General features: G+C 43.1%; 1 protein-coding gene across 7 annotated transcripts in view; it reads right to left on the reverse strand.

The window, feature by feature from the left end:
• The window catches only part of FOXP1 (forkhead box P1), a 596,530-nt gene that overhangs the window by 164,141 nt on the left and 416,796 nt on the right, over positions 1–15,593 (reverse strand). For 2 of the 7 annotated variants that reach the window (XM_043587928.1, XM_043587925.1), the window contains exon 1: positions 11,510–11,879. The exons of 4 other annotated variants lie outside the window; for them this stretch is intronic. In XM_043587928.1, coding sequence (XP_043443863.1) covers positions 11,510–11,695 — 186 coding nt within the window. In that variant the 5' untranslated portion in view covers positions 11,696–11,879. Of the gene's footprint in view, positions 1–11,509; positions 11,882–15,593 lie in introns of those variants that run through there. One more of the 7 variants, XM_043587927.1, reaches the window with a different exon arrangement.

Here is a 15,593-nt window from a genome sequence, read left to right on the forward strand (position 1 = left end):
AAGCACTCTAACAGACCAAGTCATGTTACTAGCGTCCTAAATAAAAAAACAAAAAACAACCCACTTCCCCAATTAAAATTTTAATACATGGGGGGTAACAACCATCAAACAGTCTCTTTGCACCAGTTACTACTTGGTCTACACTTGAGGAGAATGCAAATAAGGGTGAAGAGTAGTGTGAACATTCACTGGTAGCTGATTCACTTGACTTGACCCCCGCCCCTCCCCCAAGAGCAGGTGGGGCAGATAGCAAAGCCTTAGATCAGCTGGGATACTGTATTTGAAGCAGTGACCTAGAAGGGAAAAGTTCCATGTAGCTTCATCCAAGCCCGGAGTTCTAACAGCTGGAGAAAATACTGTATACTCTGAGGGCGTTCCATAATAGCTGACGTTTAGATAGGGGTGGATTCCTCAAAATGTTCCACAGTCTTTGCAAATGAGTTTATGAGACAGTATCTAGACAGACAGGGTGAAAAACTGGACCAGAGACAATACCATGCCTACAGCACTCCAACATGACGTGCGTGAGTTGAAATGAAGAAGGACAGGAAATGAAAAAGTCAAAGATCCCTATACACACTGTCCTATGTGCACAAGGAAGTATGGCATAGGGCAGGTCACCCACACGTGTGGGGACAAGGAGAGATGAGGCCAGGACATAGCATCCCTCTGCCACCTGGACCACTACCATTTCTTTATCGTCCCACGCTAACCTGAACCTCCACCTTCTAGATCTACTTTCCAAGTGGGGCTTCCCAAACCCTTACTGAGATGACTTTATGTTCTTCAAGCCACACATAGGATGCTTATCACTGCTGTGACACTTAACACCTATGTTCTTCACTTTGGCTTTACTTTATTTAATTTTTTAATTTTTTATTTGAGAGATAGAGAGCTAGCAGGGGAGGGGCAGACAGAGACAGAGACAGAGAATCCTAAGCAGGCTCCATGCTGTCTTTCTTTCTCTCTTTCTCTCTCTCTCTTTTCCTGTCTTCCCTCCTTCCCTTTCCTTTTCTTTCCTTTCTTTCTCTTGCTCTCTCTCTTTCCTTCCTCCCTCCCTTCCTTTCTCTTTTCCTCCCTTCCTTCCTTCCATCCTTCCTCTCTCTCTCTCTCTCTTTCTTTTTTGTTGTTTAGAAGAACCGGGATGATGTTTAGAAGAACACAGAATTGTGCCGCTGTACTCTCGCGCCATGCCACGATATGCCAGCATTAGTGTTTTGGGGCCCAAACACCATCCCATGCCCCAAGTACAGGAGACATGGACAGAGAAACATCATAAGGCCCAAAACAGGAGGAAGCATTCGACTACAAGTCCCAGCCCCAAAGGAAACCTAGGAGGCAGAAGCAGGGTCAAAAAATGCTGTATTTCCTTACAGTTATGAATAACCTTGATTATTGAAGTCTCCATGTAGAGGGCACTTACCGCCAAAGAAGGTAAAGGTTAGGAATTTTCATGAGACAAAAAGAAAAAGGCTATCTACGATCCTCTTGCAAAATCAGCTGAAGTAAGTTTAATGGCTATAAACAGTCAGGAAGTCTGTTTGAAGTCTCTTATAAGAGGAGACAAACCTCCCCCCGCCCCCCCACCATACTCCTACTCCATACACCTATTAACGTAGGGCCCTATAACCACCGTGTTGAGGCCCTGGTTGGCTGCTCCTTGCTGGAGCCGGTGCCAGACGCTGAATCACCACCACCCAGTCTCCGGCACCTGAGTTGTCTTTGGACAGATTCCATCCAAGCACTGCCCAAGCCTGAGCCTGTCTAGCTTGAACGAGCCGGCAAGACCACAGCCTGGGGCGCCATGACCGTAGGCAACGCTGGCGTTGCAAGGAAGTAAAACAGAAGTCAAGTTTATTAGAAAATGTCTAAAATATTAAGCTAGGTGCTGCATCAAACCCATTTCTCCTTGTTAAGGAAGGACCAGACTGGGCCCAAAAATAAATAAATAAATGAGTCCACTCCTTCTCCAAGTTCCCAAAGTTGAAAATATGGGGATCAAATGGAAGGATATGTGAATCAAAGGGAACTATGAACTGGCCGTGTTAACCTGTTGTTTTCTGCAATTGTCTTTCATGGGGATGCAGTCCGGCAACTCTCATTATGAACAATCCAGATTCCGATCTTTTCGTACCTTAGGAGGAGCGCGGCTATTTTTGAAGCCTGCAGAACAATCTGGCTAGAATCATGTTCAAAATAATGGAGACTTTCCTATGATTTTACCACTAACACCGAAACTAGTTCCTGCTCAAACAAATACGGCGTTGTACTCCTTTGCTCCTTGCAACGCAAGTCACACGCACTTGGGATGCCCTATGGATGCTTTGCTCTTTTGCAAAATACCTTCTCCTTCCCTTACCTGAATGCTGGGGAAAGAAGCAAAAGTGAAAGGTAATGTAGAGGCAACATTCCAGCTGACATGAAAGACAAAAAAAGAAACAGAAGTGGAAAGGGAGCAAAGGCCCAAACCAGACTAAGAATCGAAAATTTGGAACTACTCACTCTTGGTCACAGTTAACTAGGACCAAATCATCATCATTGTCGTTGTCGTTACCCTAATACTCTCCAATAATTTACATTTCTCAGAGCGGTCAATGCAAATAGCAAAGATTACACTAGTCTAAGGATTTAAGAAATAAGGAATATCTAGAAACAGAGCAGCAAGTGTAATAACTCCCTGCATTTACGACACTAAAATAAAAACAGCATACTGCGGGGCTCCCCGTGTGCGAAGCACTATGCCAGTTAGTTGCTTTAGACTGGTCATCTTACTTTGTGTCCCCACCATCTCGGAGGGAAGCAGGGCAAGGTTTTATGATTACTGATTTAGGGTGGAAAAATCGTGAGATGATGAGGTTCGGTGACTTGCCCAAGGTCACAAACCTACGGAACGGCTGGGACAGAAAAACAAAAACAAACACACACTGTCTCACGAGAACCTGACACCCACATTCTACCAAGGTCACTGATTAGACCAAATATGACTGCAGGTAATTCTGGCAAACAGATACGCAGTCCAGAGAGCCAAACACGCAAGGATGAATGCGGGTACTTTACCTTCAGGATGAAGGCAGAGGCCTCTTCCGGGTATCACATCTTTTAACATAAGTTTACCTGCCTCTTTTCCCCACACAAAAGGCCTGCTTTTTCCAACCAGATCCTTTCACTCCCAGGACTCCTGGAGCCATGGCCACATCTGCAAATCTGCCTTCCCTGCTCTCCGCCCACATTTACAAGGCATTCAGGTGTCTTCTCCATTTAAGTTCTACTTTTCCCAGTAGTGCCTGATCTCACTTACACACACAAAATCTGAAAAGGTCGAACTCAAAGGAGCAGAGAGTAGAATGATGGCTGCCAGAGACTGGAGGGAGGGGAAGATGGGGAGATGTTGGTCAAAGGGTAGTAGGGTTCAGTTAGTTCTGCGGCATGAATATGTTCTGGAATTCTTATGGACACAATGCTGCCTGTGCTTAATAACACTGTACTGTGTGCTTGAAGTTTGCTACGGGGATACTTCTTAAATTAAAACTTCTCAGGGCACATGGGTGGCTCACTCAGCTGAGCGTCTGACTCCTGATTTCCGATCAGGTCGTGACCTCACAGTTTGTGGGGTCAAGCCCCCTGCATCGGGCTGATGGCAAGGAGTCTGCTTGGGATTCTGTCTCTCCTTCTACCTGCCCCTCCCCCACTCATTCTCCCTCCCTCCCTCCCTCCCTCCCTCCCTCCCTCCCTCCCTCTTTCTCTCTCTCATAAATAAACATCAAAAAAAAAAAAACACCTCATCACACACACAAGGGTAATAATGTAGAGGTGACAGACAGGTTAGTTTGATTGTGGTGATCTTTTCACCGTGTAGACGTAGGTATAAAAATATCAAGTGGTACACCTAACACCTAAATATGGATACAACTGTTTATGTCAAGGTTGTCTCCATAAAGTTGTTAAAAAATTTAAACTTAAAAAATTAATCGATTCTACCTCTTCCTAAAAACTCGGCTTGTATTCTAATTGCTTTAAGCAGTAGCGTTCCCCGATGTCCTCTGACCCAAGGGACCTGCACTGGTCTCGGATCCCCGAAGTGCCCCGAGTTCCTATGGCTGTGCGGCAACCCGCAAGCAGGCTGACCGGAGGGAAAACAGACCCAGCGGTACCTGTTCTCCTTCACACGGCGCTTCACCTCTTCACCTGTCCAAGTTCATCAACTGCTCTTGCGATACTGATGCTGTTGCCATCATCCCTTAGATGCTCAATCCTCCCTCAAGCTCTCGTAGGGACAGGCACCCCGTTCTTTGCTTTCGCTGGGCCAAAGGTGGTATTTTGCAAAAGGAGCGTTTAATGCCAGCAATGGAGAGGGTGAGCTGTCAGAGCAAAGATGTTTTCTCTCAAGTTAGCCCAAGTCCACACACAGCTCAGGCCCTGGACACCTGTGTCCATTCTCTGCCTTCATCTACATTAGACCTTTCTCTCCCCACCTACCCTGGCATGGCTTTCAGGTCAAGCACGGTTGCTGGCCCACGTTTATTTTAACGCACCGCAGATTCTCAGACTCTGCTGTAACTGCTTGCTTTTTGTTAGGAGGGGGGTATTATGTCACTATAATCTTTTTACGCTTATTTATTTATTTCTGAGAGAGAGAGCAGGTTGGGTGGGGACAGGCCAAGAGGGAGAAAAAGAGAATCCCAACCAGGCTTTGCAATAACAGCATGGGGCCCAAAGCAGGGCTTGAACTCATGAACCCTGAGATCATGACCTGAGAGTCGGATGCTTAACTGACTGCACCACCAAGGTGCCCACACTCTAATCCTTTTTTATTATTATTTAAAACAATTTTTAGTGTTTATTTATTTTGGAGAGACAGACAGACAGACAGACAGACAGACAGAGTGTGGGGAGGGTAGGGGGAGATAGAGAGAGGCAGACACAGAATCTGAAGCAGGTTCCAGGCTCTGAGCTGTCGGCACAGAGCCCGATGTGGATCTCGAACCCATGAGCGGTGAGATCATGACCTGAGCCGAAGTCGGACGCCTAACAGACTGAGCCAGGTGCCTCCCGCTATAATCTTTTTTTAAAAACGTTTTCTCGGAATGCTTTTTCCCCTCTTAGTTTTATTAAGATATAATTAACATACAATACTCTAATAGTTTTCGGTGTACTCCATGATTATATATACGGATATAGATTAGATATACATAATTGGTATGTTTTGTGATATCTATAGCTATATATTTCAAAATGATTACCACAGTAAGTTTAGTTAACATCTATTCCCTGACAGAGTGGTTTTTTTTCCTTGAAAGGAGAACTTTTAAGATCTACTCTCTTAGCAACTTTCAAATATATGATACATTGTGGTTAACTTCAGTCACCATGCTGTGTATTATGTCCCAAGAATTTATTTATTTTATAACTGTCTGTAAGTTTGTAGATTTTGACAACCTTCACTCCCATGTCCCCACCTCTGGCAATCACCAATCTCTTCTTAACATAGATACAATTTCTTTATGTCAAAATTATCTCAAGAAAGTTGTTAAAAATTTTTTTAAAAATTAAACTTAAAAAATTAATCGATTCGACCTTTTCCCTAAAACTGCTTGTAATGTATTTCCTTTGGGTTTGATTAGATTAGATTCCACATAAAAGTGAGATCAAAGTATTTGCCTTTCTCTGACTTATTTCACCCAGCACAGTGCCCCAAAGGTCCATCTATGTTGTTGCAAATAGCAGGATTTCCTTCTTTTTTATGGGTGAATAATAGCCCATACATATTACATCTTCTTTATTCATCCATCAATGGGTAAGTGTTTCCTTATTTCCTTATCTTGGCTATTGTAAAATAATGCCACAACGAATGTGGCACTACAGGGTACCTTTCTGAGGTAGTGCTTCATTTCCTTTGGATATAAAAACCCAGAAGTGGAAGTGATGAATCTGCATTTAATTTGTGGAGGAACCTCCATGCTGTCTTCCCCAGTGGCTGTACCAATTCACATTCCCAACCGTGGGGGAGGGGTTCCCTTTTCTCCACATCCTCGCCAACACTTGCTATGTCTTATCTTTTTGACAATAGCCATTCTAACAGCGATGAGGCACTATCTTACTGTGGTTTTGATTTGCATTTCCAAATAAGCATACTCTTAAAACTGTCTTGGTCCCTGGTTAAAGGGGATGAGGAAGATAATAATAAAAGTTGCATTCTTTTTAACTATTTATTGACAGACAAGTACTCAACATTACACACACATCATCTCATTTACTTTGAGTTATTTTTAGATGCAGTGAACACATACAGAAACAGGAACAGAGAGGCTATTTCTAAGCATTACGTGAGGTGTGCATGGACAGTCCTTAGCGAGATACCTGTACGTGAACATTACTTACTAAATGTAATATACTACCACAATACATTACCCCATACATACAAAAATATATTTTGTGGAAAGCAAACATTCCTATTTCCCAGTGACCTCACACCAGTCATTGTCCTCTTGACAAGGACCATGAGAAAACCACAGGGAATCTAAGGCAGACGGCAGTGATTGTACAAAAAGCTACCTGGGGGCAAGAGAGGATCTGTGATTTGCCCATGGTCACACAGATGGCTCGCAACCATGAGTGCGGGCTCCTTCTGCTGGCAAAGGCACTTGAGCAAGTATGGCCATTTCTGACCCTCACCAAACCCTAAAGGAAGCCTGCCTTGCCTGGACTCTAAGAACAACGGAGCAGGAATGGCTGCCTCGAGGCCAACCAGGGAGCTCCCAGGAGATGATGATGCTCATGCTGCTGCTGCTGGTGAACAAGAAAATGATCACCAACCCTGAATGCCAGCCGTGGGTCTGGCTTGCTTCTAAAGCGCTTGACGTAAACACGTTTACATAATATGCCAAAGGTCATGCAGTTTGGATTAGAATCCCTTCACTTATACTTCAGGAATGACACAACCCCAAATGGCCACTGAAATCCACGGATCCATGGATATGGAATTCTTCCATTCACAGAGAACTACAGGTACTTGCTTGACAGGACAGATCTTCAAGGGAAAAGTTAGAAATGCTCAGACGAATTCAAGCCACAAAGGTAACTTCATAGGAAACTATTTGAAGATTTTATCTTTTATGTAAATACATGTGAATATACTGCAGATACACATAGAAGACAGCAAAAGAAAAGATTTCAGTGCTCTGGTCAAGGAATCAGAAATATTTTCTTAAAAAGGGGATTAAAAACAAAACTGTGCTCATCGAATGGGCAGCTGTGTTCACTGGGTTGTGCTCATGGTGGGACAATGGTTTTTGGAACTTCCAGTAACCACAGTTTAGCATAAGGTGGAACTTGAGTCTTCATGCATGAAGAAATAAGGATTCTCCGGGAATTTGGGGGAATTACTGACCTTGAGAGCATCACAACAATTCCAAAGAAACAGAAGTTAGCTTTAGAAAACATTAACGTATTTATCCAGAAGCAGCAAACATGGTGGTAGGACATCCACCAGTCGTTCCACCTGGATACAAACCCATTCTCCCTGATTTGAACCCCCGATCTACCACTTGCCAGCTGTGTGACCTTGGGTAACTTACTTAACCTCTCTGTGCCGCAGTTTCTTCACCGGCAAGCATGGGAGGAAATAACAGTTTCTACATCACGATTAGTACGTGTAAGGCCCATAGGCTAGGACCTGAGATTCGGTAAGTGATTCTTCAGTGACTTCAAAAAGCACTTTACAAACGATCACTGAGCACGAAAGTAATAATCTCATGGCAGAAGACATGGGAAATGCATACATGAATTAGGAAAATAAAAAATAAAGTGTAATATCATCACCTATGTATTGATATAAGGTTAACATGTGGAAGTATGCTTAAGGAAAGTAATTTTCTTAAGCAACCCTGGAATCACATTATTTAGGATCTTTTCAAAATTACTTTTTAAAATTAAAAACACATTTTTAAGAGAGAGTTTTCAAATCTAATTTCTACATTCAGGTCCAAACCAACAGTACTGGGGACCAAACAACCTAAAAACTACCACCCTACTCTAGAGATTTCTGAAAAAGCTTTCAACCGAAGACTTTAAACAGCAAATGGCACATGACTAATTTTTTCACTGTGCTTAGTAACCGTTTCAGGGAGGCTTAAGACACACCAGAACCGAAGAATCACATAGTAACATCTAGGGTTAACACAATGTTTCAACTGTTTGGCCCCCAAAGGGGGAGACTACAGAGTAACTTCTGACTCAATCTTGCACAGCCAATGAGCAAGAGTCTGTGTCTTTGCAAAGAACAAAAGAACTTGAGTCTTGTGGAAGTTAAATTGCCAACATCATATCGAGTGAATGTGAAATAAAACAAATATTTAACATTTCAGCCCAAGCCGTATCGTATAAACAACAAGGACAAAATCCTACACTGGATCCTAAATAGACTCAAACTAAGCTTCGACGGTCTTCGTTGGCTCCTCCTTCCCCACCATCAGTACCGTGCACTAGCTACATTTTCCAGTAAGGCTTCTTCATGGTAAAACACTTTCTCATGGGACTGCCTGTGGTCGGGGCTGAGCATGGCACAGGGAAAATGCTTCTCATGGCACCTGCATCATACCCATTCAGGTCTAGCCTGACCATTAAGTACAGACACACCCGGAAGTTGTAAACTGCTTTAACAACAGGACGTTTTCCCACCTCAAAAGTGGGATAATCTTTGCAGCCTACCTATGTCCCAAGGGTGTTCTGAGTATTAACGAGTTAGCATTAGTCAGGCACTTTGATTTCCCAGACAAAGGGCTCAGTACGAGTACAAGGTATGATTATCCAACCCAACTGCCTTCTAGAGAGTCACCTGAGATGACAACAGAGGAGGCAGAAAGGCTACGGGTCCCATGGCTGCCCTCTCTGGAGCAAAGCTAGCTCCCAGGGACATACATGCAGGGCCAGGCTGGTGGGGGCTGTGCTGTGAGCGTCCGCTGCATTGTTCCCTTATATAGTCAATGAAGAGGGAATCCCTGTGTGTGCACGTTTCCAATTCGCATTCCAAAAACAGTATAGGCAATGAGGCAGATTTTCAACTATGATTTACAGGGCTTGATGTGACGGGGCTAGGTACCATGCTAGGATCATGCCCGTCACTTTCTCACGATAGGAATCAAAGAGGAAGCCCCTATAGAAAATCCTTTAGTTATTGCAAACGTACAGGTGTGCGCACGAATGTCAGCCCATGCGTAAGTACAGAACGTGTCTACATACGGTTTCCAAAGCCCACCTGAGAATTAAAACAACAACAACGACCACGACATTCTGTTTTTGGCGTGCTTGTGTTAAAATCTGCATTCAATGTAGCTTTGAGCCCTCCCCTCGGTCTCTGGAGGCCTCGATGTGAGATAACAATCCTGAAGATCATTATACGCATTGCATAATATTGAAGTCTAGAAGGTGTTTTTTGAGGGACAGAGAGGTACACGTCATTATTTGCATTACAGGATCTGCCTATCACCTTTAAAGAGAGGAGCAGAAGTTGGCCTCTAATAAAGTAGGCTATACACCAGCCACAGAAACTCTGGTACGCTTTCTTTCAACTGAGCGGTTCATGTTTAGATCTCAAGTCAGAACAGAGCCTTCAACAAAAGTGCAATAGCTACTGATTTGACCGAATGGTATTACTGTTTAAAAGACACACACACACACACACACACACACACACACCCCACTTAAAAGTAGAGCTACTGAGGCAGGCATAACTAAGTAAAGCATCTAGAAAAGCCTAAATGCTGAACAGCTAATCCTGGGAAATCCTGCACCATAAAATCATATGCCGCGATAGATTAATTCTCAGTAAAATGCTTGGCAAATTCTCAGAAGTCGAAAAGGCTCCTGAGTCTTAAGGGTTAACACACTTGCCCTTTTTTTTTTTTTTAATGACACATATAATTTCCTTTTATCATAAAACAATGCATTTATTATTTTCTGTATATCTGTTAAAGGGCATGGCTTTCTGAGTGGAAAACAAAACAGAACTTGGTCACATGTTTATTTGCTTCAGCTACTCCCTTCCCCTTCTGATAAATAATCAAACATGCCATCCAGAAAAAACAAAACCAGCGAGCTGGGAAATTTGATGGTCATCAAATAGACTGAGATACCAAGAAAAGCAGCCCACTGTTCCCACACGGAGTTTTCGGCCCCCACACCTACACTGACATCTGAGTAAATACCTTCAGTCACTCTTTCCATTTTCCCTGCAATTACTCCTACTGTTAAACAAATTGTCCTTAAGGCAGTCACAAACCTAATTTTTTTCTTGCAAAGTAGAACAACTTCTGAACACTAAGAAAAAAAAAAAACCGCAGCACAGCAATAGCCATACATAGGCGCACTTATTTATTTAAATATTTCTTCCATTAGAGGTTCAGACAACCAGAGAGCTCATTTCTTTCTCTATTCTACAGATGCTGTTTTAGACAATAAAATTTAAGGATATTTAGTCTGGGGACTAACAAACAAGGTTCGGAGTAATAACAATCCCCTTAAGATCAAAAGAGCTAATTTTCCATTTCCTGTCTATTCCCTGACCAGTACATAGTTAAAAAAAAAAAAAAATTAGCACCTGGCTTACCAATTACAGTGAAGTTGGGGGTCAGGGTTGGGGGAAGGGCGTGGAGGGAGGTGGGGGAGGCTCAAGGGGCGAGGACATCAGACAGGAAAAGGTGGAACCCTTTAAAAAAAAATGTCAAACCATGTGTTAAGAAACTCATTTCAACAGAAAGGACTGAAAGAGCCATCTCACTGCTCTCTTCCACACAGGGAAGGAGCAGCCCAGGTCCGAGGGCTTTTCCTGCCATACTAATTACCCACAATGAGAATTTTGAAAAGAGCTTTCCAACATCAAAGTTAACAAGCATTGCAGAAAGTGAGCCGGGCTTTCTCTTTCCTTTCGCAGCCCACTCCGTTTAAACAATAGTAATGTGAGTGAGATAATGACCATGCTTGTTTCAGCAGTCTGACTTTTATTGGCATGAAATTGGTACAAATATTATCAAGACCGATTCACAAGTGATGACGGTGTCATGATGCAAACATCACAGGACAATTGTGCAGAGGCAGAATTACAAAGGCACCATCCCTGGACTCTCTTACCCCTCGTGATAACAGGAAGAAAAAGGAGGCAACACCAAACAAAGTCACACATCGGCAGAGAGAGTTCTCATCTACGTTCAAGCCTGTAAAACTGTCCTGACGACACTCGGCTGCCTCCTTAGCTGATTATATCCCAAGACCCATTTGAAAGCAAGAGTGGATTCACAAGGAGTTAGAACCAACCAACGGTCTCCTCAAATCTCTAAAAAGAAAACCGCTTTTGATGGAGAGAGAAGGGGTGGGGGGGGGGGGAGAGAGAGAAAGCAGTAAACAAGGTGGAACATCTCATTTTGCCCTTCAGAGAATGCGCAGGAGCGGATCCCGAGTTTAAAAGTTTAACCCAGCAAAATGTTCCTTTTTTTTTTTTCTTTCTCTGGACACTTACAGAGAAAATGAAGAGTTTGACGGAGTGAGCTCGCACTGTCTGCCTTTGGATTTCCGTCTTCTTGCTGTAGATGGGTTCTGGCTGTTTCTGTGAAGCGGGGGTTGCCGAGTGGTAAAAAAGATGTTTGAATAAACAGGAAGTGCTGTGCGGCTGAAGCACACTTGAGGAGAAAGCACACTGGAACATTGCCCTTTGTAGGCAACCTCAGGGACGCTTTGCCTCCACAGTAGCTGGCTGGGCTCTCACTAAATGACAAAGAAACCACAAGAATTCCTCAAGTAATTCTTCACTTTCAAAGTTGAAAGATCAGTTGGAGCTTGCAGGTAATTTTCAAAGTTGCATTTAGCGCTTAAAGAAATCTATTAATGCTACACGTATCTAAATCACTCCAGGTCTGCAAGCAGCGACACGGCATCAGAAACGTGTGCCCCGGCCAGACCAAGCCCTAGCCAAACAGCTCACTCTCGCAGACGAATACACACAGGCAGGGTTTTCGGGAAACCTGCTCTCGAGATATTTTTGTGGTGACATTTACATAGGCAGGATGCTTTTAAAAAAAAAAATAGGGAAGAAAGAAAGGAAGAAAATTCAGATTCTGCAGACTTTAGAGGAATTTGTCACACGTATTTTTAAAGAACATATCGTCCCGCATTCCTGGGATATGCCCTTGATCTTGCTTCTGCTGCTTTTCCTCTTATATTTTCCTTCTCCGCAATCAACCAAACTACCTGTTTATCTCCAGATGCCTAGCTTGTCTACTCGAACACTCTTTAACCCGCCCCAAACTAATTATCAAAGTCCTGTCTTCCGTCACCCGAGTAACTTGACAGATACTGTAAAGAAAAGTAAACCGCTAAAGGCAGAACAAGTCAGCTTGAAAAATAAGATGAGCAGCTGAACAGCCATATTCAATAAGAAAAGAAAAAGGGGGGAAGGGGAGGAGGAGGAAGAAAAGGATTCCTTCTGAAAATGTATTGCTGTGGTGGCAATGTTCTGCCACGGAAGCAACTGATTTGTTATTTAGCATGGAATGCTGGACTGTCTGTCATCCAGGTGCTAATACTTGGCTAAAATAACTCATTGGGAACTGTCAGTGGGATGTTTACATAGGCCCCAATCTTTTCTTCATGGAAGGAAATTTTTTACTGGAATTCATCTTCTTTTGATCTCACATTCAAAGCAACGGCAGCTTGATAGACATTCAAGTCTGAAAGCAAATCCAGACGCTGAAGATAAACCGCCAGAATATGACAGGCAGAAGCATCTAAAGCTTATAAAAATGAAGAGAACAGCATGTCGCCTGAGTATTACAATAGCAGAAATCAAGAGACATATTAGGTGGAACTGATCAGCCACAAAAACAGTTCAAAAGGCAGATCACAGAAACAGAGGACTAGGCTAGGAAAAAAAAAATGGGAAAGATCTGGTTTACTGCCTCACCTCCCTTTTGAGCCCCACAGCACTTCCATTCCTGCCTCTTCACTTTTAGGAAGGGTGGAGTATCCAATTCAAATGTTCCCGTCTAACTCAGCTGGTCCCGTTATAAACGCGCTGCGAATGATTTCCTAGCAATGTATTTCCAACAGGCAGGGGGAAAAGGCAGGCCCTTACCTTGCTCGGGGTCCAGCATGCTGCATTTATTAGCATCCCCTACATCTGCTCTGCAATGCAGTTTCAAAAGACACACAGCCTGGGTGCCATGCAAGTGGGCGGTCAGGAAGAGCATCTCGCCAGAGAAGGGCTCTAAGTAGTTCGAGATGGGGCTACGGAGCTCTAAGGAGTCTAGTTCCCTGACATGGCTAGTTACTGAATGAGCACACACGCTCCAGCCTCAGTTACAAAAATAGATGCATTCAGTCCTATAGATAGAGAAGTGCTCACACCTAAGTGCTTGGAAGCCAACTAGGGCAATTCCAGAAGGGAATTATCACCAGATCTGTCTTAGAGGCGCACAACTACTTTTTCTCAAAATGAGCTTCTTCAGTACACCTGAAGAAAAGGTAACTCGCAGCAATTCTGTACTCAGAGTTGTTTGCTAACACACACTGTGTGTGAATGGGCGGCATCAGGTTAAAGGGAAAGAGAATTCCACATGATAACTTAGCCCATGGTGGGTTCCCTTCCTCCTCAGGCCACCTGCCCTCCTGGGACCTCGGATCCCAATCTTCTCCTGCAGCCCCTTGCGTCTTTAAAGTTGGCCCCTCCCCCTCCTTTTGCATAATAAATTAACAGTAAAATGTGGATTTAAAAAAATGCACTAACCTATTTAAAAAGATGTAATCAGTTTAAGGGCTGGCCTCATGCAAACAAGATTCCTGGGTAACTTAGTTACAGATGTAAAAACACAAACAAGCAAACAAAACAAAACCCTACTGGATTCTACAACTGTTCTTAAAAGTTACCCTCTTGCATGCCTACACAGCTGACTTGGGAAAGCTGATTACTGATCTTTAAACTGTCCCACTTCCTTGTGTTCAAGTCATGCCGCTATTCCTCTCTCACCTTAAAAAAAAAAAAAGTCACTTTTAATACTTAACTCTAAAAATCTCTGGACTAAATATCCCGTGTGGCTACAGTTACTACATTTACCCCAAACAGGGAGGTTTACCATGAAAAAAAAAAACCCCGGAATGTTAATTCCTTTGTACATTCTAAAACAGTTTCCTCTACAAAGAATGCTGTCACTACCACACTGGGGCAAGGAACAACATTCCATATCTCATGGTTGTTGAGAGTCTTTTTCAAAAATCTGCCATGTATAAAGACCTTCATTAGTGTAATTCAGTGACTGTTGGGTTTGGTGTTTTTTTTTTTTTTGATATATACAACTTTTGATATGTCATTTAAAAACCTCATAATAATATCATTAAAGAGCTACCATTTTTAAAAGAGAAATTGTCTGCTCAGGGCCATGGAATAGTAGCCATGCTCTAGGCCGTTTCCTCTCTCCCTTTCAGACTTCTGGACTTGAATGTCACTATAGACCTTGAATCCTTGAATGTGAAATGGCTTCACGCTAATTGCTCTAATTGCTTGAAGATGTGCAGGCAGGTGAAACCTGATCCCCGTGGCCATTGTAGAGACCAAGAACAACACTGGAATGTTTACACAGTGGTTTGATTTTAATAGACAGAAGGGCTGAGTTTAAGACAGCAAAAACACAGCTAATAGGTGACCCCTTAATGTAGGCCTCCTTAAAAAAAAAAGACGCACAACAAAATACAATTTCATGTTCTAAAAGGCAGTGTCCTAAATGCCAAGGTTATTTGCTTGACTCTTGCAGTGAGTACACGTTACGTTGCACCTGACATTTACACCCGAAACTCTACCCCGAATACATTTTTTTACCTTAAAACAAAAAAGCACTTTATGTGTCAGTCACCTTACAAACAGATTATGACTGTATGGTATTTCCAAGTAAGTGCACTCATTTAAATTTTAAATTGAATATTTTCACCATTGCAGCACGGCACTCCCTGTCCCTTAAAGGGGAAGCCCTGCATCTCCTGGTTTGTTCCTCTGCTTCTTCTGTTCCCCTTCCCTGCCATTTATGGAATTCGTGACCCTTGTAGATTCCTTGTTTGCAGTAAAAGTTGGACCCAAACCCTCTCACGTTGGTGCAGAAGACAAACATGCATCCTTCTGGTGCCTCCTCCCTTTGTTACTGTGTGGGACTGTGGCCCACTTCTCTTCTCGGGGGCTAAGGCAGCCAGGGGAGTGGTAGACATAGTTATTCAATGACAGTGGCCATTCTCCCTGGATATTTTAATGAATTGAGATGGATACAGAGGTTTGACAATGGCTCCCCAGAGCCCTCTCTTAACACAGCACAAATGTAACCAATGCTGGACAGGAAATATACTACAGCAAGACCAAGATAAAAATACAACAGCACCTACAAGGTGTCATTAGCAAGAGGAAACCGACAAGGGTTAGGGGGAGGCTTAGGTAAATGTTGGGGGGGGGTGTGTGTAAACACACAGGTAACGTATAGGAATATTTCATACAGAGTCAAGGAAACACTGCTAAGGAGGAAGCAGGAATTAGACATTCACTATGGAAAGAAAAAAACACCATGAAACAA

Source organism: Prionailurus bengalensis, chromosome A2, assembly GCF_016509475.1.
Source record: "Prionailurus bengalensis isolate Pbe53 chromosome A2, Fcat_Pben_1.1_paternal_pri, whole genome shotgun sequence".
Taxonomy (NCBI): domain Eukaryota; kingdom Metazoa; phylum Chordata; class Mammalia; order Carnivora; family Felidae; genus Prionailurus; species Prionailurus bengalensis.